General features: G+C 42.9%; 1 protein-coding gene across 1 annotated transcript in view; it reads right to left on the bottom strand.

Moving 5' to 3' along the window:
* Nucleotides 1-16,374, bottom strand: part of LOC129823055 (piezo-type mechanosensitive ion channel component 2-like) — a 196,054-nt gene that overhangs the window by 113,161 nt on the left and 66,519 nt on the right. Inside the window, exon 4 of the mRNA XM_055881739.1 lies at nucleotides 7,242-7,284. Coding sequence (XP_055737714.1) covers nucleotides 7,242-7,284 — 43 coding nt within the window. The remainder of the gene's footprint in view (nucleotides 1-7,241; nucleotides 7,285-16,374) is intronic.

The following is a 16,374-nucleotide window of genomic DNA, read 5'->3' as shown; positions in this document are numbered from 1 at the left end:
GCAAATTCTGCTCTCTGCTCTCTGTCTTCAATCAATAAATGAAGTTCTGTTTTGACTCTGGAAAGGGTTATAGCTACCTGGTCTAAAAAGAGTGATTATTGAGAACGCTCTAACAGTTAAAAACATTTCAAAATCAGATATCTTCTTTAAATATGATTTATTCAACCCAGATGCAAATGCAGTAGCATTCTTTTTTATAAAATCTTTGGTGGCATCCCATCGACTACATTTTTATTGATCATTATAAATTAATTTAGTTCAATTTCAAACAATGTAGGATTTTGTAATAATGAAACACTGAAACGCCATCTTGCGGCTCTTTTAGGAGATTCTGAAATATGAAGTAGGCAGTAGTAAGTCTGGTGGTCAGACAAGTTCATATGTCGAATTTCTATTTTTTTTAATGAAACAAAATAGATAATATTTTAATATAGTTTAATATAGTAGATATGAAATCGATTCATGAGAATGATTTATGCCTATTTGAGTAGAAAATATACTATTTTGCTTTAGAATTGTGTGCTCGCCAGACATCAATGAGGTTGTAAACATAAAATACATGCTGAAGAGTCTTGGTTGCGTGTGGATTGTAGTTGGTCTTATTAAATGTCCAAAATGGCATTCCTGTCTGTCCCAATAACCAGACAAAATTCAGTTAATCCTAACAATAAAACGTAGGATCATAAGAATTTGGAGCGTATACATTTAAGAAAAGTTATTCTACCTTTAGCCACAGAAAAAGGCAAGAACCTTCCCGCTAGCCAAGATTGGCTGAGATAATGGACATGCCAAGAGATGAGTTGGGATTCGTCTCTCATGTAGCCCGCTTCTGTCTATAACATGAGCTGCTCAGTATGTGTAGGTAATGCTTTCTAACACAGCTTTTTTTGAAAGATGTCATGAATAACTGCAAAAGTGTTGCTAATGCTCTCCACTTTCTGGAGGACCGAGTTTTGAAATTGGTGGAATGCCCGGTGGAAGTAGAGTATGACAGCTAGTGAGATGGAGAAAATTCAGGTGTTTGACTGCAAATATGCGGAGGGAGTCAAAAAGAGAACACACCGGTCTCCGGATTACATCTTCAAACTAAGGGCAACCATGGCAACCGTGACAGATAAGGAGAAGCGTTCATCCATGTATTCGGGTAAGAGAGTCTAGCTACTGCAGCAACATTTTCAATTATTATACGTTTCTAATTTAGTCAGAAAGTCATTTTAATTCATGGTGAAGCGTACTGTTAGCTACAGTAACTAGCTAACGTTAGTTGCCTGGCTCGCTAGCTAATGTCACGTGTAAGATCTGTGTAGTAATATTACTCATATCTCAGAGCCATTTGCAGTCCTAGTTATAGCCTAATAATCTAGCCTAAACAATTTAACCCATAGGGATGCAATGTGCTGTAGCCCAACAAGGAAGCCTTGTTCATTAGTTGCAGTGGAGCCATCGTTGTTTAAATGTCCTGTACCATAGGCAATATAATTATAACGAAGTCCAATGTTCAGCACTAATAATAATAATAATAATAATAATAATAATAATAATAATAATAGTGTTCATTTTACTCAATTGAGGGGGTTTCCTCATCATTGACTTATGCTGAGGGCAGCATCACAGCCACAGGCGAAACTGCATGACTAATTGTGCGTGGATAGCATAATATTGAGCCAGTCAAATTGGGGTTAGCCTAGATCTGTTCCTCCCCTTGTGTGTTGGGCTTGATGTGCTTCTCCAAGAAGCCTTGAGCCTCCTTGGCAGTGGAAAACATATGTGTTTTATTCTGAATAATTTTCAAGTGATTCTGTTGTCTTTTTTAGGAGCTTGATTTCCCCTTCTAGCTTTAGTTCGGGCTGATTCCAGGTCATGGATTTGCCCATCTGTCACATTGGCCACTGTCTCCAAACTTTACAGTTCAGTTGAGTAGGTATCCACTTTAGAAGTGAGCAGTGTAAGATATTAATTTATCGGTTTTAATTGCAAGCCGAGGGCAGGGGTAATTCCCTCAAGAACAATCACTTGAATAGTAGTGGCCAACTCTTTTCTGACCATCGGTCAAGAGGACCCAGCTCCTACAACAAAGGCTTCCAACTTCCAAGCCAATTCATCTCACTCTACTGAGGGAACACAACCGCAAATGTGCGCTACAGTAAATATATCAAAGTCTAACTTACAGTTGAGGTTTTAAATTTGATAGAAAAGGTTGTTCTGGATTTAAACCTAAAACTGTGGATGATAGAGAGTCTTCCAAGATAGACATGGATGTTTCCTCTCTTCTTCATAGTCTGGGTCAGTGACAGTCTGCCTAACTCTAATGTATGGGGATTATAACACGGACAGACTGTCAGTCATATTATGTCAACTGCTACTGCTTCTGCTTCTGCTTGGCTGTAACCTCCAGCCAGTTACAAACAGGAGCCGCAGACGCTCGCCAGACACAAACGCTCGCATACGCACACACACACACACACACGCGCACACAGCCTCTTCCCAGCCAGCCAGGTTAAATTACAGGTGTCTGACTGAGACACAAAGTCAGACTGGGGGGCTGTTGAAAAGAAAAGTACTGTAGATGACACATACTTCTTCACCGTAAAATAATATGTCAAACTAGTAGTCAATGAAGGCTAGGCCAGTAACCAGTGATTTGTTAAGAGAAATGTAGAAATACATATCTGGCCTCGTACATCTGAGATTGTGACTAACTACCTTTCATCACAATAACATAGACATTCTGGTTTCCCAATACAAAACATATTGTCATATTCATTTGAAGCCTCTTTTGCCCGTAATGGTCCTCCCTTGTTACAGTCGCTCTCAGTCTTGCTTTCCAGTGTTGTATGTACAGTAATGTGAAACTGGAGCTTCATTAGAAGGCCAGGCCACTCCAATCACTCAGTGGGCTCCACAGGTTCCTGTCTGGTACACATTCATCACTGTCACTCACCTGCCTCCCAGACTCCCACAATGCAATAGGAGGAGAGGTGCCGTGGCAGCAGCAGTAGACACCCGAGGGACCGCATGCTGACATACCAGAAATGATCGAATGACGTGTTCTAATGTCTATCATCCCCTTTAATTCCTCTAGTTTTTTTCTCTCACACCTGTGATCATTTTGTTTACAGTGTGGCATCGCAGGTTGCAAATATCTGTTAGGAATTCTATAGAGCAAGGATGTCAAACTCACTTTTCCCCAGGGGCCACATATGGTTTTCAACAAGGTCTGGAGGAATGAACCTGAAAATGGATTGTATTTCCATGGCGCCAAAATGTTTAAAAAGAATTCCTTTTCCATAATTTTTAGGAATTTCCAATGCTCCCTGACTCTCTATCTTTAATTTCTGAGATTAGCTGGAAACGATCAAGAAACTGTATGAATGTAGGTCTATTATAATTTCTACACAGTTTAAAGCATATTGACTTCGCTCCCACCCCCCCACCACCACCAAAGAAATACAATAAATAAGTACAAATAAATGTTTTAACTCAAACCACCCACGGGCCGGATTAGACAACTTCGCGGCCCTTATGTTTGACACTCCTGTTAAAGAGTGTGTGAAAAGATATCAACAAGGCCATTAGGCTAAGCCCATATGTCAACAGAGGTAATCAAGACACTGGTGAGCAGTCTTTCAGTCCTGCTAATTTCCCAGAAAGACAGAGACAGACAGACAGGGAGTCATGGGAACAGCTGTCGTAGTTACCCCCCCCACCAGACAAAATAATAATTATCCCCTGAGGAATGCCAGTATGGCGGCAATATGACTCTAAACATTAAGGTTGGCCCTTGCCCCTTCGGCTGTTGCGTTAACCAAGTGAGCAGTAACACTTTCAATACTTGGCAGGTGACATCATCGCACCTGTAGCTACGGATCACCTTGGAAACTCTGTAATGGCCGTGCTAATTAGCCTAGCGGCACAGCGCGGAAGACTGGGACGATTTACTATGTTTACACCACATGTGGCGTAAGGATATGTGCGACAGTTAAACAATGGTAATGTCTGTGAACCCGGCAGCCGCACCAACCGTAATAACAGCCGATGCTGGGAAAATAAACGGCCACTTCAATCGTCATGACACAATGTAGTTTGGGTGCAGACTTGAAAAAACACCAAACCTCTGCTTTGTTGAGTCTATTATTTTACGGCTGGCCGTTCCTTCTAACCGCAGCTTGGGACGAGGCACGTATCTTGCTTTCAAGCATACGACTGCATCAATAAAGCCTTGAACAGTGTGTAATCATGACTTAGCCCTCGTAGTAAATGAGACGTCGGTTTTCTAACCATAATATGCCTGGAAGGGAGAAAATGGACTGACATCTGTCAATACTTTGTTTGGATGTCCGTATTTAGACATGGGATTATATTTGACATTTAGATTTTTTATATATTGTATTTGGGAGAAAGGCAGATGCTGTGGTCACAATACGTCTGTCTGTTGTGGTCCCTATGTCTGTCTGTTGATGTTATATCTATCAAAATGTATCTGTCTATGTTTACAGAAAGTAGCATCACAAATCCACATTAAAGGTCAAGTCGGGGATATTTCCTGCTGTTAAATGGTTATTTCAATGAATCATATCAACCCACTGATGTACACTACATGACCAAAAGTATGTGGACACCTGCTCATCGAACATCTCATTCCAATATCATGGCCATTAATATGGAATTGGTCCCCCCTTTACTGCTATAACAGCCTCCGCTCTTCTGGGAAGGCTTTCCACTAAATGTTGGAACATTGCTGTGGGGACTTGCTTCCATTCAGGTCGGGCACTGATGTTGGGCGATTAGGCCTGACTCACAGTCAGTGTTCCAATTCATCCCAAAGTTGTTCGATGGGGTTGAGGTCAGGGCTCTGTGCAGGCCAGTCAAGTTCTTCCACACCGTGGGCATTGTCATGCTGAAACAGGTAAGGGCCTTCCCCAAACTGTTGCCACAAAGTTGGAAACACAGAACCGTCTAGAATGTCATTGTATGCCGTAGCGTTACGATTTTCCTTCATTGGAACTAAAGGGCCTAGCCTGAACCATGAAAAACAGCCCCGAACCATTATTCCTCCTCCACCAAACTTTACAGTTGCCATTATACATTCAGGCAGGTTTCATTCTCCTGGCATCCGGCAAACACAGATTAATTCGTCAGACTGCCAGATGGTGAAGTGTGAATCATCACTCCAGGGAACGCATTTTCACTGCTCCAGAGCCCAAGCTTTACACCACTTCAGTCGATGCTTGGCATTGCGCATGGTGATCTTAGGCTTGTGTGCGGCTGCTCGGCCATGGAAACCCATTTCATGAAGCTCCCGACAAACAGTTCTTGTGCCGACGTTGCTTCCAGAGGCAGTTTGGAACTCGATAGTGAGTGTTGCAACCGAGGACAGATGATGTGTACGCACTACACGCTTCAGCACTCGGCGGTCGCATTCTGTGAGCTTGTGTGGCCAAACACTTCCCGCCTGAGCTGTTGTTGCTCCTAGACTTTTCCACTTCACAGTAACAGCAGTTACAGTTGACCGGGGAGCTCTAGCAGGGTAGAAATTTGACTAACATTTTTATTTTATTTTACCATTATTTAACTAGGCAAGTCAGTTAAGAACACATTCTTATTTTCAATGAAGGCCCAGAACAGTGGGTTAACTGCCTTGTTCAGGGGCAGAACAACAGATTTGTACCTTGTCAGCTCGGGGATTCAATCTTGCAACCTTTCGGTTACTAGTCCAACGCTCTAACCACTAGGCTACGCTGTTAGTCTATGGAGATTTCATGGCTGTGTGCTCGATTTTATACACCTGTCAGCAATGGTTTTGGCTGAAATAGCCAAATCCACTAATTTTAAGGGGTGTCCACATACTTTTGTATATCTAGTGTATCAAGACAGTGGCTTTTGCGGGCTACCTGAGATGTGAAACAGATAAACGTCACATGTTGTGACGTCATAACGTCCAGTTGTTTTTATCGATCCACTGAAAACCCACCATAGCAGGCAATTATTGCATCTATTTTCAATGTAAACTTCCTAAATGTCAACAAAAAATCTCTGGAAAGAAGTGAATGGAAACATATCTAAAGTCACGATTCTGACAGAGCCATTGCTGAGCAGCAGGGCTATGGATGACTCACTTGGGAAAACACACTCGTCTTTGTGCCCCACCAGAGTGATGTTAATGGAACCTGGACTGTTTTGTTCAGCCACTGTTTTTTAACTTGTGTATTTGCATGTAAACTTAAACGTAATCATTCAGTTGAGCTCAATTGAACATCTTCAGTACTGTGACACTAGGCCTTAGAATGGATTGTTGTGATGTACATTAGAATAAGTAAACTGTCTTGTCCTATGTAAGGGGTGGGAGGATACTCACCCCTTTCCCACACAATAACATTCGGAGAAACACATTTTGTTTGTATGGGTCCCCAGGATGTATACAGAGACATTAAAGTTTATACAGAGCCGGGCCAGTAAATGGGCTAAATGTGGCCATGCATGGCTGGAGAGAAGGGGACCAGTGTTTGTATTTTTTTTAATTATCTATTTAACTAGGCAAGTCAGTTAAGAACAAATTCTTATTTACAATGACGGCCAACACCAACCAAACCCGAACGACGCTGGGCCAATTGTGCGCTGCCCTATGGGACTCCCAATCACGTAATTGAACCAGGGTGTCTGTAGTGACACCTCAACCACTGAGATGCAGTGCCTTAGACCCCTGCGCCGTGAAGATATATACAGCATACTACAAATTAGCAAAATGTATGATATATTACAAATTCTAATTTGTTGTGGCTAATGATAGCTAGGTGGCTAAGTGGTTAACGCTAATGTTAGCTAGCTGGCTAACGTTAGTTAGGCTAGGGGCAGGGTTTAAGGTTAGGAGTTAGGATAAAGGGTTAAGGTTAGGGGAAGGGTTAGCTTAAAGCGTTAAGGTTAGGGGAAGGGTTAGCTAACATGTTAAGTAATTGCAAAGTAGCTAAAAAGTAGTAAGTAGTTGCAAAGTTGCTAATTAGCTAAAATGCTTAAGTCGTCCGTGATGAGATTTGAACACGCAACCTTTGGGTTGCTAGGCGTTTGCGCCTAGCTACGCTAGGAGTTAGGGGTTAAACTTAGTGTTAAAGATGCACTCTGTAGTGCCTGTAACGTAACAAAATGTGGAAAAAGTCAAGGGATCCGAATGCACTGTATACAAATTAAACTGTGCTATATACATTAGTAGACTAGTTTGATTAAATGTAAAAGCATTGGTCTCTTACCTTTCCAAGCCCAGCTGTCGCACCGACTTCTCCCATGTTGAACCTGCAAAAAAGACAAAACATAGACGTCTAAATCTTCATTCAACAGAGTGGATCATTATTCAACTCTTGAGATGGATTCAAGATGGCGACTGCCCAAATGGCACGCCTTCCTGAAGCACTTTCTGTTATCCTGCAGATCCTCCCCATTATTCAGCAATGAGCGTTGAAGACCTGAGCAGCATTAGCATACACTGAGAAAAGTGTATACTATCTATTTTGGACTGGATACATTTTCTATGGACACACCAGGGTGCAAACACACTTCTGACACCAATGTGGCAGATCTTTTCAAATGATTCACAGATTACATACATGAAGAATTGAATCTTGAATCCAGTGGTTTCACATGTACACTGACCCTCATTATGACAGTAACACAGGTCTAAACCAAATGTTAGTGAAGGTGAACCACACAAACACACACACACTCACACGGGGGCGGCCATGCACCTCGACAGCCTCTTGGAACGCACTCCGCCTCACAGTAAGCTGTCATCCTCTGTGACTCACACGACTCGTGCAATTAGCAGAGGATTCCTTCTCGCTCTCCTCTCTTCCCTTCTCCTCCCTCTTGTTTGAACATACTTCAGACCGAGTGTGTTTAGGACATGCAACTCTGCTGTACATTGATTTAATGACGCGGGGCAAAACAAACTACCTTTTTATTTTCTTGAAAGGCTTTGGGCTGATGGGCTTTTTGTTTCCAGGGACATTTCCATATACTCGAAAGGCCCCCTCCGGGTGAGAGAGTTGGGATTTACAGCTGTCTTACAGCTAAGTGCGAACTCCCAACTCACTGCCCCCCAACCCCATATCCTCCCATCTGATCTGAGGGTAGTTCAATGATCAATGAGTCAGTGCTAATTAGCTCTGTCGTTAGCTCATTAATTGCCTGGCTCTAGGCCCTCCTCGGATGAGAAGACATGTTCTCGACTGAGGTGGCTGATGATGAAAACGTCCTGTTTAAAAAAGCAATTTAACTGCAATAGTTACTGTACTATATGCTGAGGAAGTCATTTCTGTACTTAAGTTGAATTCATTCAACTTTATCAACAATACATTTCTCGGTAACACCTTACAATAAGTTGCCCTTATACTTATGTAACTACACAGTAATAACTGTAGTAGGGACCCTGTATTAACACGTACTGTAGTTACATATTAACCGCTTTGTAATTTGAGTTGAGACATTTCTATGAGGGATTAGTTAACATTCTAGTCATTATTCTCAAAATGTACCTCGTTGGCCTCAGCTGTTTTGATGCCAGCTACCAGCAAGAATACTGAACAAAAATATAAAACGCAACATGTAAAGTGTTGGTCCCATGTCTCATGAGCTGAAATAAAAGATCACAGAAATGTTCCATATACACAAAAATCTTATTTCTCTCAAATTTTGTTCACACATTTGTTTACATCCTTGTTAGTGAGCATTTCTCCTTTGCCAAAATAATTCATCCACCTGACAGGTGTGGCATATCAAGAAGCTGATTAAACAGCATGATCATTACACAGGTGCACCTTTTGCTGAGGACAATAAAAGGCCACTGTAATATGTGCAGTTTTGTCACACAATACAGTTGATTTGCTGACTGCAGGAGTGTCCACCAGACTTATTGCCAGATAATTGCATTTTCATTTCTCTACCATTAGCCGTCTCCAACGTTCTTTTAGAACATTTGGCAGTACGTCTAACTGGCCTCCAAACCGCAGACCATGTGTAACCATGCCAGCCCAGGACCTCCACATCCGGTTTCTTCACCTGTGGGATCGTCTGAGACCAGCCACCCAGACAGCTGATGAAACTAAGGAGTATTTCTGTCTGTAATGGGGGAAAACTCATTCTGATTGGCTGTGCCTGGCTCCCCAATGGGTGGGCCTGGCTCCCAAGTGGGTGGGCCTGTGCCCTACCAGGCCCACCCATGGCTGTGCCCTGTCCAGTCATGTGAAATCCATAGATTAGGGACTAATGAATTTATTTAAATTGACTGATTTCCTTATATGAACTATAGCTCATTAAAATAATGTATATTTTTGTTCAGTATACATGTTTCTCTCTGATGGATACATCACCTGTGCTGTGGCGATTGGCAAAGTATACTGCGAGTAATGTACTGTATGTGTTGCTATTGGCTGCAAGACAGCGAACTATGCAAGGTTCCTTTAATGATTCCCCGTTATATTGTTCCCATGGCTAAGCCAATAAAGAGGAGGGGGCGTTTGTTTACGTCAGTTTCTCGCTTACATCATGTGCACCTCCCCCCTTCCTCCTTCACTCTCCGCCACCCCAAAATGTTATGGTTATAATACAGCCTGAACATTGTCTATGAGTGAAGGCTACAACCACAACGTACTCCAATGATGAAGTGCGGCCATAACAAGATCATACATCCATGTGAATTTATTCTCTCATTAATACAACATTACGGACCCAGATTTATGCCGGGGCACATGGGAAAATGTCATGCATGTTTGATGAGCTGTTTTCTAACTACGGTGGATGGAGGTTTTCTGACTCAGCTGAATTAAAGAGTCCAGGTTTTCAAGGTCTGAAAAACTCCATCCGTCACAGGAGTTGTGTGGAGTGGTGGCGCCTCGCGTTGCTTTAGATTTGTGTGTTTATATTTCTGGATGCTTATAGTAGGTTCAGTAAATTGATTCGGGCCTGACAGAATAATGTATTTGTCCATTAAAGTGGTAAATGACCCCATGTAGAAGAATGTCGCAGAGCGCAACAGTGAAAGCGCGTATTGTTAAGTGTAAAAACTGGGCTGACAGGAGTAGGCCAACTAGGATTTACAATAGAAAATGATTTTAAAAAGTTACTTACAATGCTATGGTAAAAAATAAACTCAAAATTTGGCTAAAAATGTTTGTCTCGGAAAAGATAAGGAGAATTCTAGTCCCTCTATCTCCAAAAGGAAAAAGACTATGAGCAGACTGCAGGATGACAATAGTTAGTTATTTTCAATGACAGACTAACCTATCCCTTGTAATTCAAAGGCCTCCAAACCAACAGGTGTTATTTTGCATTATCTTTAGTTAGCAGCTACAGTATACATATTACACGAGAGAGAGAGTGTCAGAGTGGGGACAAAGTGAAGAATAGAAAGAGAGAAAGAAAGAGAGGAGGAAGTGTGAGAAAGAGTGGGGGAGAGAGAGTAAGAAAGAGGGGGAGAGAGAGAGAGAAAGAGGGGGGAGAGAGAGAGAGAGAGAGAGAGAGAGAGAGAGAATGTGGGGACAAAGTGAGAAAGAGAAAGAGAGAAAGAGAGGAGACGTGTGAGAAAGAAGGGAAGAGAGAGAGAGAGGTTTTTGTGGAGCTTAGTTGTGACTACAACAGCTGTTTAGCAGCTCCCTGCTAATGGGTGCAGTGGCTCAGGGAATCAATGAGCGCAATAATGTGGTGGCACGTAATAACGCAGTGGTGTAATAACGTCCAGGGCTGTCCAAGGGTACAGTATATACAGGAAGTACCAGTACCAGACCACTGTCCAGGGGTACAGTATATACAGGAAGTACCAGTACCAGACCACTGTCCAGGGGTACAGTATATACAGGAAGTACCAGTACCAGACCACTGTCCATCGGTACAGTATATATAGGAAGTACCAGTACCAGATCACTGTCCAAGGGTACAGTATATACAGGAAGTACCAGTACCAGACCACTGTCCGGGGGTACAGTATATACAGGAAGTACCAGTACCAGATCACTGTCCAGGGGTACAGTATATACAGGGAGTACCAGTACCATATCACTGTCCACGGGTACAGTATATACCGGAAGTACCAGTACCAGATCACTGTCCGGGGGTACAGTATATACAGGGACTACCAGTACCGGATTTGACAGATTTTTCAAGGTTTTACTGCTAACCTACAAAGCATTACATGGGCTTGCTCCTACCTATCTTCCCGATTTGGTCCTGCCGTACATACCTACACATACGCTACGGTCACAAGACGTAGGCCTCCTAACTGTCCCTAGAATTTCTAAGCAAGCAGCTGGAGCCAGGGCTTTCTCCTACAGAGCCCCATTTTATGGAATGGTCTGCCTACCCATGTGAGAGACGCAGACTCGGTCTCAACCTTTAAGTCTTTATGGAAGACTCATCTCTTCAGTAGGTCCTATGATTGAGTGTAGTCTGGCCCAGGAGTGTGAAGGTGAATGGAAAGGCACTGAAGCAACGAACCGCCCTTGCTGTCTTTGCCTTGCCGGTTCCCCTCTCTCCACTGGGATTCTCTGCCTCTAACCCTATTACAGGGGCTGAGTCACTGGCTTACTGGTGCTCTTCCATGCCGTGCCTAGGAGGGGTGCGTCACTTGAGTGGGTTGAGTCACTGATGTGATCTTCCTGTCTGGGTTGCCCCCCCCCCCCCCCCCCTTGTGTTGTGCCGTGGCGGAGATCTCAGGATGGTAAGTTGGTGGTTGAAGATACCCCTCTAGTGGTGTGGGGGCTGTGCTTTGGCAAAGTGGGTGGGGTTATATCCTGCCTGTTTGGCCCTGTATTGTTGGATAGAGCCACAGTGTCTCCCGACCCCTCCTGTCTCAGCCTCCAGTATTTATGCTGCAGTAGTTTATGTGTCGGGGGGCTAGGGTCAGTTTGTTATATCTGGAGTATTTTTCCTGTCTTATCCGGTGTCCTGTGTGATTTTAAGTATGCTCTCTCTAATTCTCTCTCTCTTTCTCTCTTTCTTTCTCTCTCTCTCTCTCTCTCTCTCTCTCTCTCTCTCTCTTTCTTTCTTTCTTTCTCTCTCTCGGAGGACCTGAACCCTAGGACCATGCCTCAGGACTACCTGGCCTGATGACTCCTTGCTGTCCCCAGTCCACCTGGCTGTGCTGCTGCTCCAGTTTCAACTGTTCTGCCTGCGGCAATGGAACCCTGACCTGTTCACCGGACCTGCTACCGGTCCCAATCCTGCTGTTTTCAACTCTCTAGAGACAACAGGAATGGTAGAGATACTCTGAATGATCGGCTATGAAAAGCCAACTGACATTTACTCCTGAGGTGCTGACTTGTTGCACCCTCGACAACCAATGTGATTATTATTATTTGACCCTGCTGGTCATCTATGAACATTTGAACATCTTGGCCATGTTCTGTTATAATCTCCACCCGGCACAGCCAGAAGAGGACTGGCCACCCCTCATAGCCTGGTTCCTCTCTAGGTTTCTTCCCAGGTTCTGGCCTTTCTAGGGAATTTTTCCTAGCGACCGTGCTTCTACACCTGCATTGCTTGCTGTTCCCTAGGAGGGGTGCGTCACTTGAGTGGGTTTCTGTACAGCACTTTGAGATATCAGCTGATGTAAGAAGGGCTATAGAAATACATTTGATTTGATTTTAGATCACTGTCCGGGGGTACAGTATATACAGGGAGTACCAGTACCAGACCACTGCCCAGGGGTAAAGTATATACAGGAAGTACCAGTACCAGATCACTGTCCAGGGGTACAGTATATACAGGAAGTACCAGTACCAGATCACTGTCCAGGGGTATGTCCCCTGGACATACTTCCTGTATATACTGTACCCCTGGACAGTGATCTGGTACTGGTACTTCCTGTATATACTGTACCCCTGGACATACTTCCTGTATATACTGTACCCCTGCACAGTGATCTGGTAATGGTACTTCCTGTATATACTGCACCCATGGACATACTTCCTGTATATACTGTACCCCTGCACAGTGATCTGGTAATGGTACTTCCTGTATATACTGCACCCATGGACATACTTCCTGTATATACTATACCCCTGCACAGTGATCTGGTACTGGTACTTCCTGTATATACTGTACCCATGGACATACTTCCTGTATATACTGTACCCCTGCACAGTGATCTGGTAATGGTACTTCCTGTATATACTGTACCCCTGGACATACTTCCTGTATATACTGTACCCCTGCACAGTGATCTGGTAATGGTACTTCCTGTATATACTGTACCCATGGACATACTTCCTGTATATACTGTACCCCTGCACAGTGATCTGGTAATGGTACTTCCTGTATATACTGTACCCATGGACATACTTCCTGTATATACTGTACCCCTGCACAGTGATCTGGTAATGGTACTTCTTGTATATACTGTACCCATGGACATACTTCCTGTATATACTGTACCCCTGCACAGTGATCTGGTAATGGTACTTCCTGTATATACTGTACCCATGGACATACTTCCTGTATATACTGTACCCCTGCACAGTGATCTGGTAATGGTACTTCTTGTATATACTGTACCCATGGACATACTTCCTGTATATACTGTACACCTGCACAGTGATCTGGTAATGGTACTTCCTGTATATACTGTACCCATGGACATACTTCCTGTATATACTGTACCCCTGCACAGTGATCTACAGTGTTAACTGTATATAGCTCCATTCTTGTGTATTTTATTCTTCTCGTGTCACTTTAAAAAAAAAATATTTTTACATTTTTACTCTGCATCATTAGGAAGGGCTCCTAAGCAAGAATTTCAATGTAAAGTGTACACCTGTTGTATTCGGCACTGTCACATGGGCTCCCTCTCCGGCCTCTAGGTCACCAGGCTGCTCGTTATTGCGCACACCTGTCACCAGCGTTAAGCGCATAATGACACTCACCTGGACTCCATCACCTCCTTGATTACCTGCACTTTATAGGTCACTCCCTTTGGTTTCTTCCCCAGTCGTCATTGTTCCTGTTTCATGTCGATGCGCTGTTTGTATTTCTTGTTTTATTTTGTTTTGTTTTGTTTCTGATTCGATTTTTTAAAGATTTGAATTAATTTTTTATTTAACCTTTATTTAAGTTGTTTCCTGTTCATTTTCGTATTATAATGACGTGTCTACCACTTAAGTCATGAAATACATGAATCACCATTCATGACCATTGTTTTATCTCATCATGTTTCCTCTTTGATCGCTGACCTTGTTTTTCTAAGGACAGTGCTTTGATATGTACACATTCAAATGCGGTAGCTCAACCCGTAGGGTGCCAATTAGACCAGTCGACACCGCAGCCCGTCGACAAGAACCCACATCTAGGCTATAGTGTGATGCACTGATCTGGATATCACTGGGAGAGAAGCACTTCACTTAGACACAAGCAGTCTGGTGGATCAACGAAGCCTCAGAAGTCCTAATTATAACATGTGTCTGTCAACACGGATACAACGCCCCTGCCTAGATAATGCTACATACATGGGTTAGCCTAACACTGATTACTGCACATAGTGAATTTAATGCAGATTTACTGCTACTTCCCTTAGTCTTTCTCTCTTTATCACTCTATGATGTCATGGTCACAGGAATGGTGGAAATCACCTGGGCATTAGGTCATAACTCAAAGGAGGCAGCCAATAAAACGGCGAGAGTGAGGCCTCCAGTGTGTCCATACAAACAGCACATAAAAAGGAGAGAGAGCAAGCTGTTAGGAAGGTAGGAAGGACACGAGGAAGAACAAAAGAACCCTCAAATAGTTTTCTTTGAGTTTCTATTTGTGGTGTTCATTCGAAACAGCTTGTAACAGTTAGTTTTTCCAAAACAACAATGAGCAATTCAGAAACACCTGTGGTGAAGACAGTCTAAAAACAATCCCTCAGCTCCCCCAGCAGAAAAACAACCGTGGTTTCCTTCTGCTGAGAGTGAGACATTTTAGAGGCTGTCTGTGCTGCAGAACACAATGTTTTCATATGGCTGAAAATGGGTTATTCTACAGATGATGGCTGTTCGGGGAAAACAAGGCCTAAAACACCCCAAAAGTCTTTCTGAAAAACATGCGAGATCTACCAAACCAGACTCCTACAAGCCTGTACAATGCTTCGACCATGTAAACAAATTGTGGTTGAGACATCTTGTAAAAACCTGCAAACTACCATAGAAATTCCTTTAAAGAAAACAGGGAAATTCTTTCAGTTATGTGCATTCTGGGATTCAATTGCAGTCATGTAATTTTTGGGGGGAATATCAAAGACCGAGGTCCTCTGTGGATTGTTAAACTACAGTACTGAGAGCTAATTGCGTTTTTGGTTGGGCTTACAGACGTTGAGTTTTTGTGTAGTTATGGCGATAGAGGAGGACATAAGACATAAAGACCTGTTCCTTCATGGAAGTCTCTTAATGATGACCTCATCTTAACCTCTACTTCTCCTATTCAATTGGAAACAGACGGACAGACCAACGGACGGACGTACACCTGGTAAACATGGCTGCAGCTCCCTCGCTGACTGACCAAGCACACATCCGGGGTTAGGCCAAGTCAGTAAAGGGCCAAATCGAGGGGCCCACTCAAGGCAAGGCCGCTAAGTCGATGATTTGAAACAAGATCTTTTTGCAAGATTTCACTATTCTTCACTGTTATTAGTCGGGACAAGGGTTGCAATCCAGACGGAGAAGATACGACTGAAGCTCTGGCACAGATGCTTTTCACCTCCCACCTCCACACAGCCTACTGTGGGACACGTCTACAACGTTATTATTTTGTTTGACATTTTGTTTACATTAATTCTGACCAATAACGTAGCTAGTGGAAACTGAAAGTTGTCAGGACCCCATCCTCTCCTTGGTCCGTGCTGCCTGCATCCCATGGTGTGATGGATTTTTTGTTGTTGTGTGAATTGGGCTGCACATCCTGGGGAAGATGATTCTTATAGCAGGACACTCAGAGCTATTAATGACAAAAACAGGAGTCACCTTTTGTACGTTTTGTTATTTTTGCTGGCAGCTCTTGAATGTGGTGATAGGACACCAGCAACAAGACTTTTTCACCTGACAAGCTCAACGGAGCTCATACACACACTGCCTACTACACTCCAAGGGTAAATCTCTATTACTATTTCGACTAGTAATTTTGACTAGTAAAGTTTACAAAGTAAGATGCACATACAAAAAGTAGGTTTCTGGAGTGTTTCAAATATTCACTTCTTAATATCAATTTAACCGACACCACATTTTATCTGTGGCTTTTCTCAAGGAACATTTTGGTATAGGTCTACTAGAAATAAGAAATTAAAAACTTTTTTTATTTAAAATTTTAAAATGTATTTAACCTTTATTTAAGTATCAATCTGTAACGGCTTGTGTTCTCCTCATCCTC

The sequence above is a fragment of the Salvelinus fontinalis genome, chromosome 25 (genome assembly GCF_029448725.1).
Source record: "Salvelinus fontinalis isolate EN_2023a chromosome 25, ASM2944872v1, whole genome shotgun sequence".
Classification (NCBI taxonomy): domain Eukaryota; kingdom Metazoa; phylum Chordata; class Actinopteri; order Salmoniformes; family Salmonidae; genus Salvelinus; species Salvelinus fontinalis.
The sequence above is the reverse complement of the archived record's forward strand: the minus strand, read 5'-3'. Positions and strand labels throughout refer to the sequence as shown.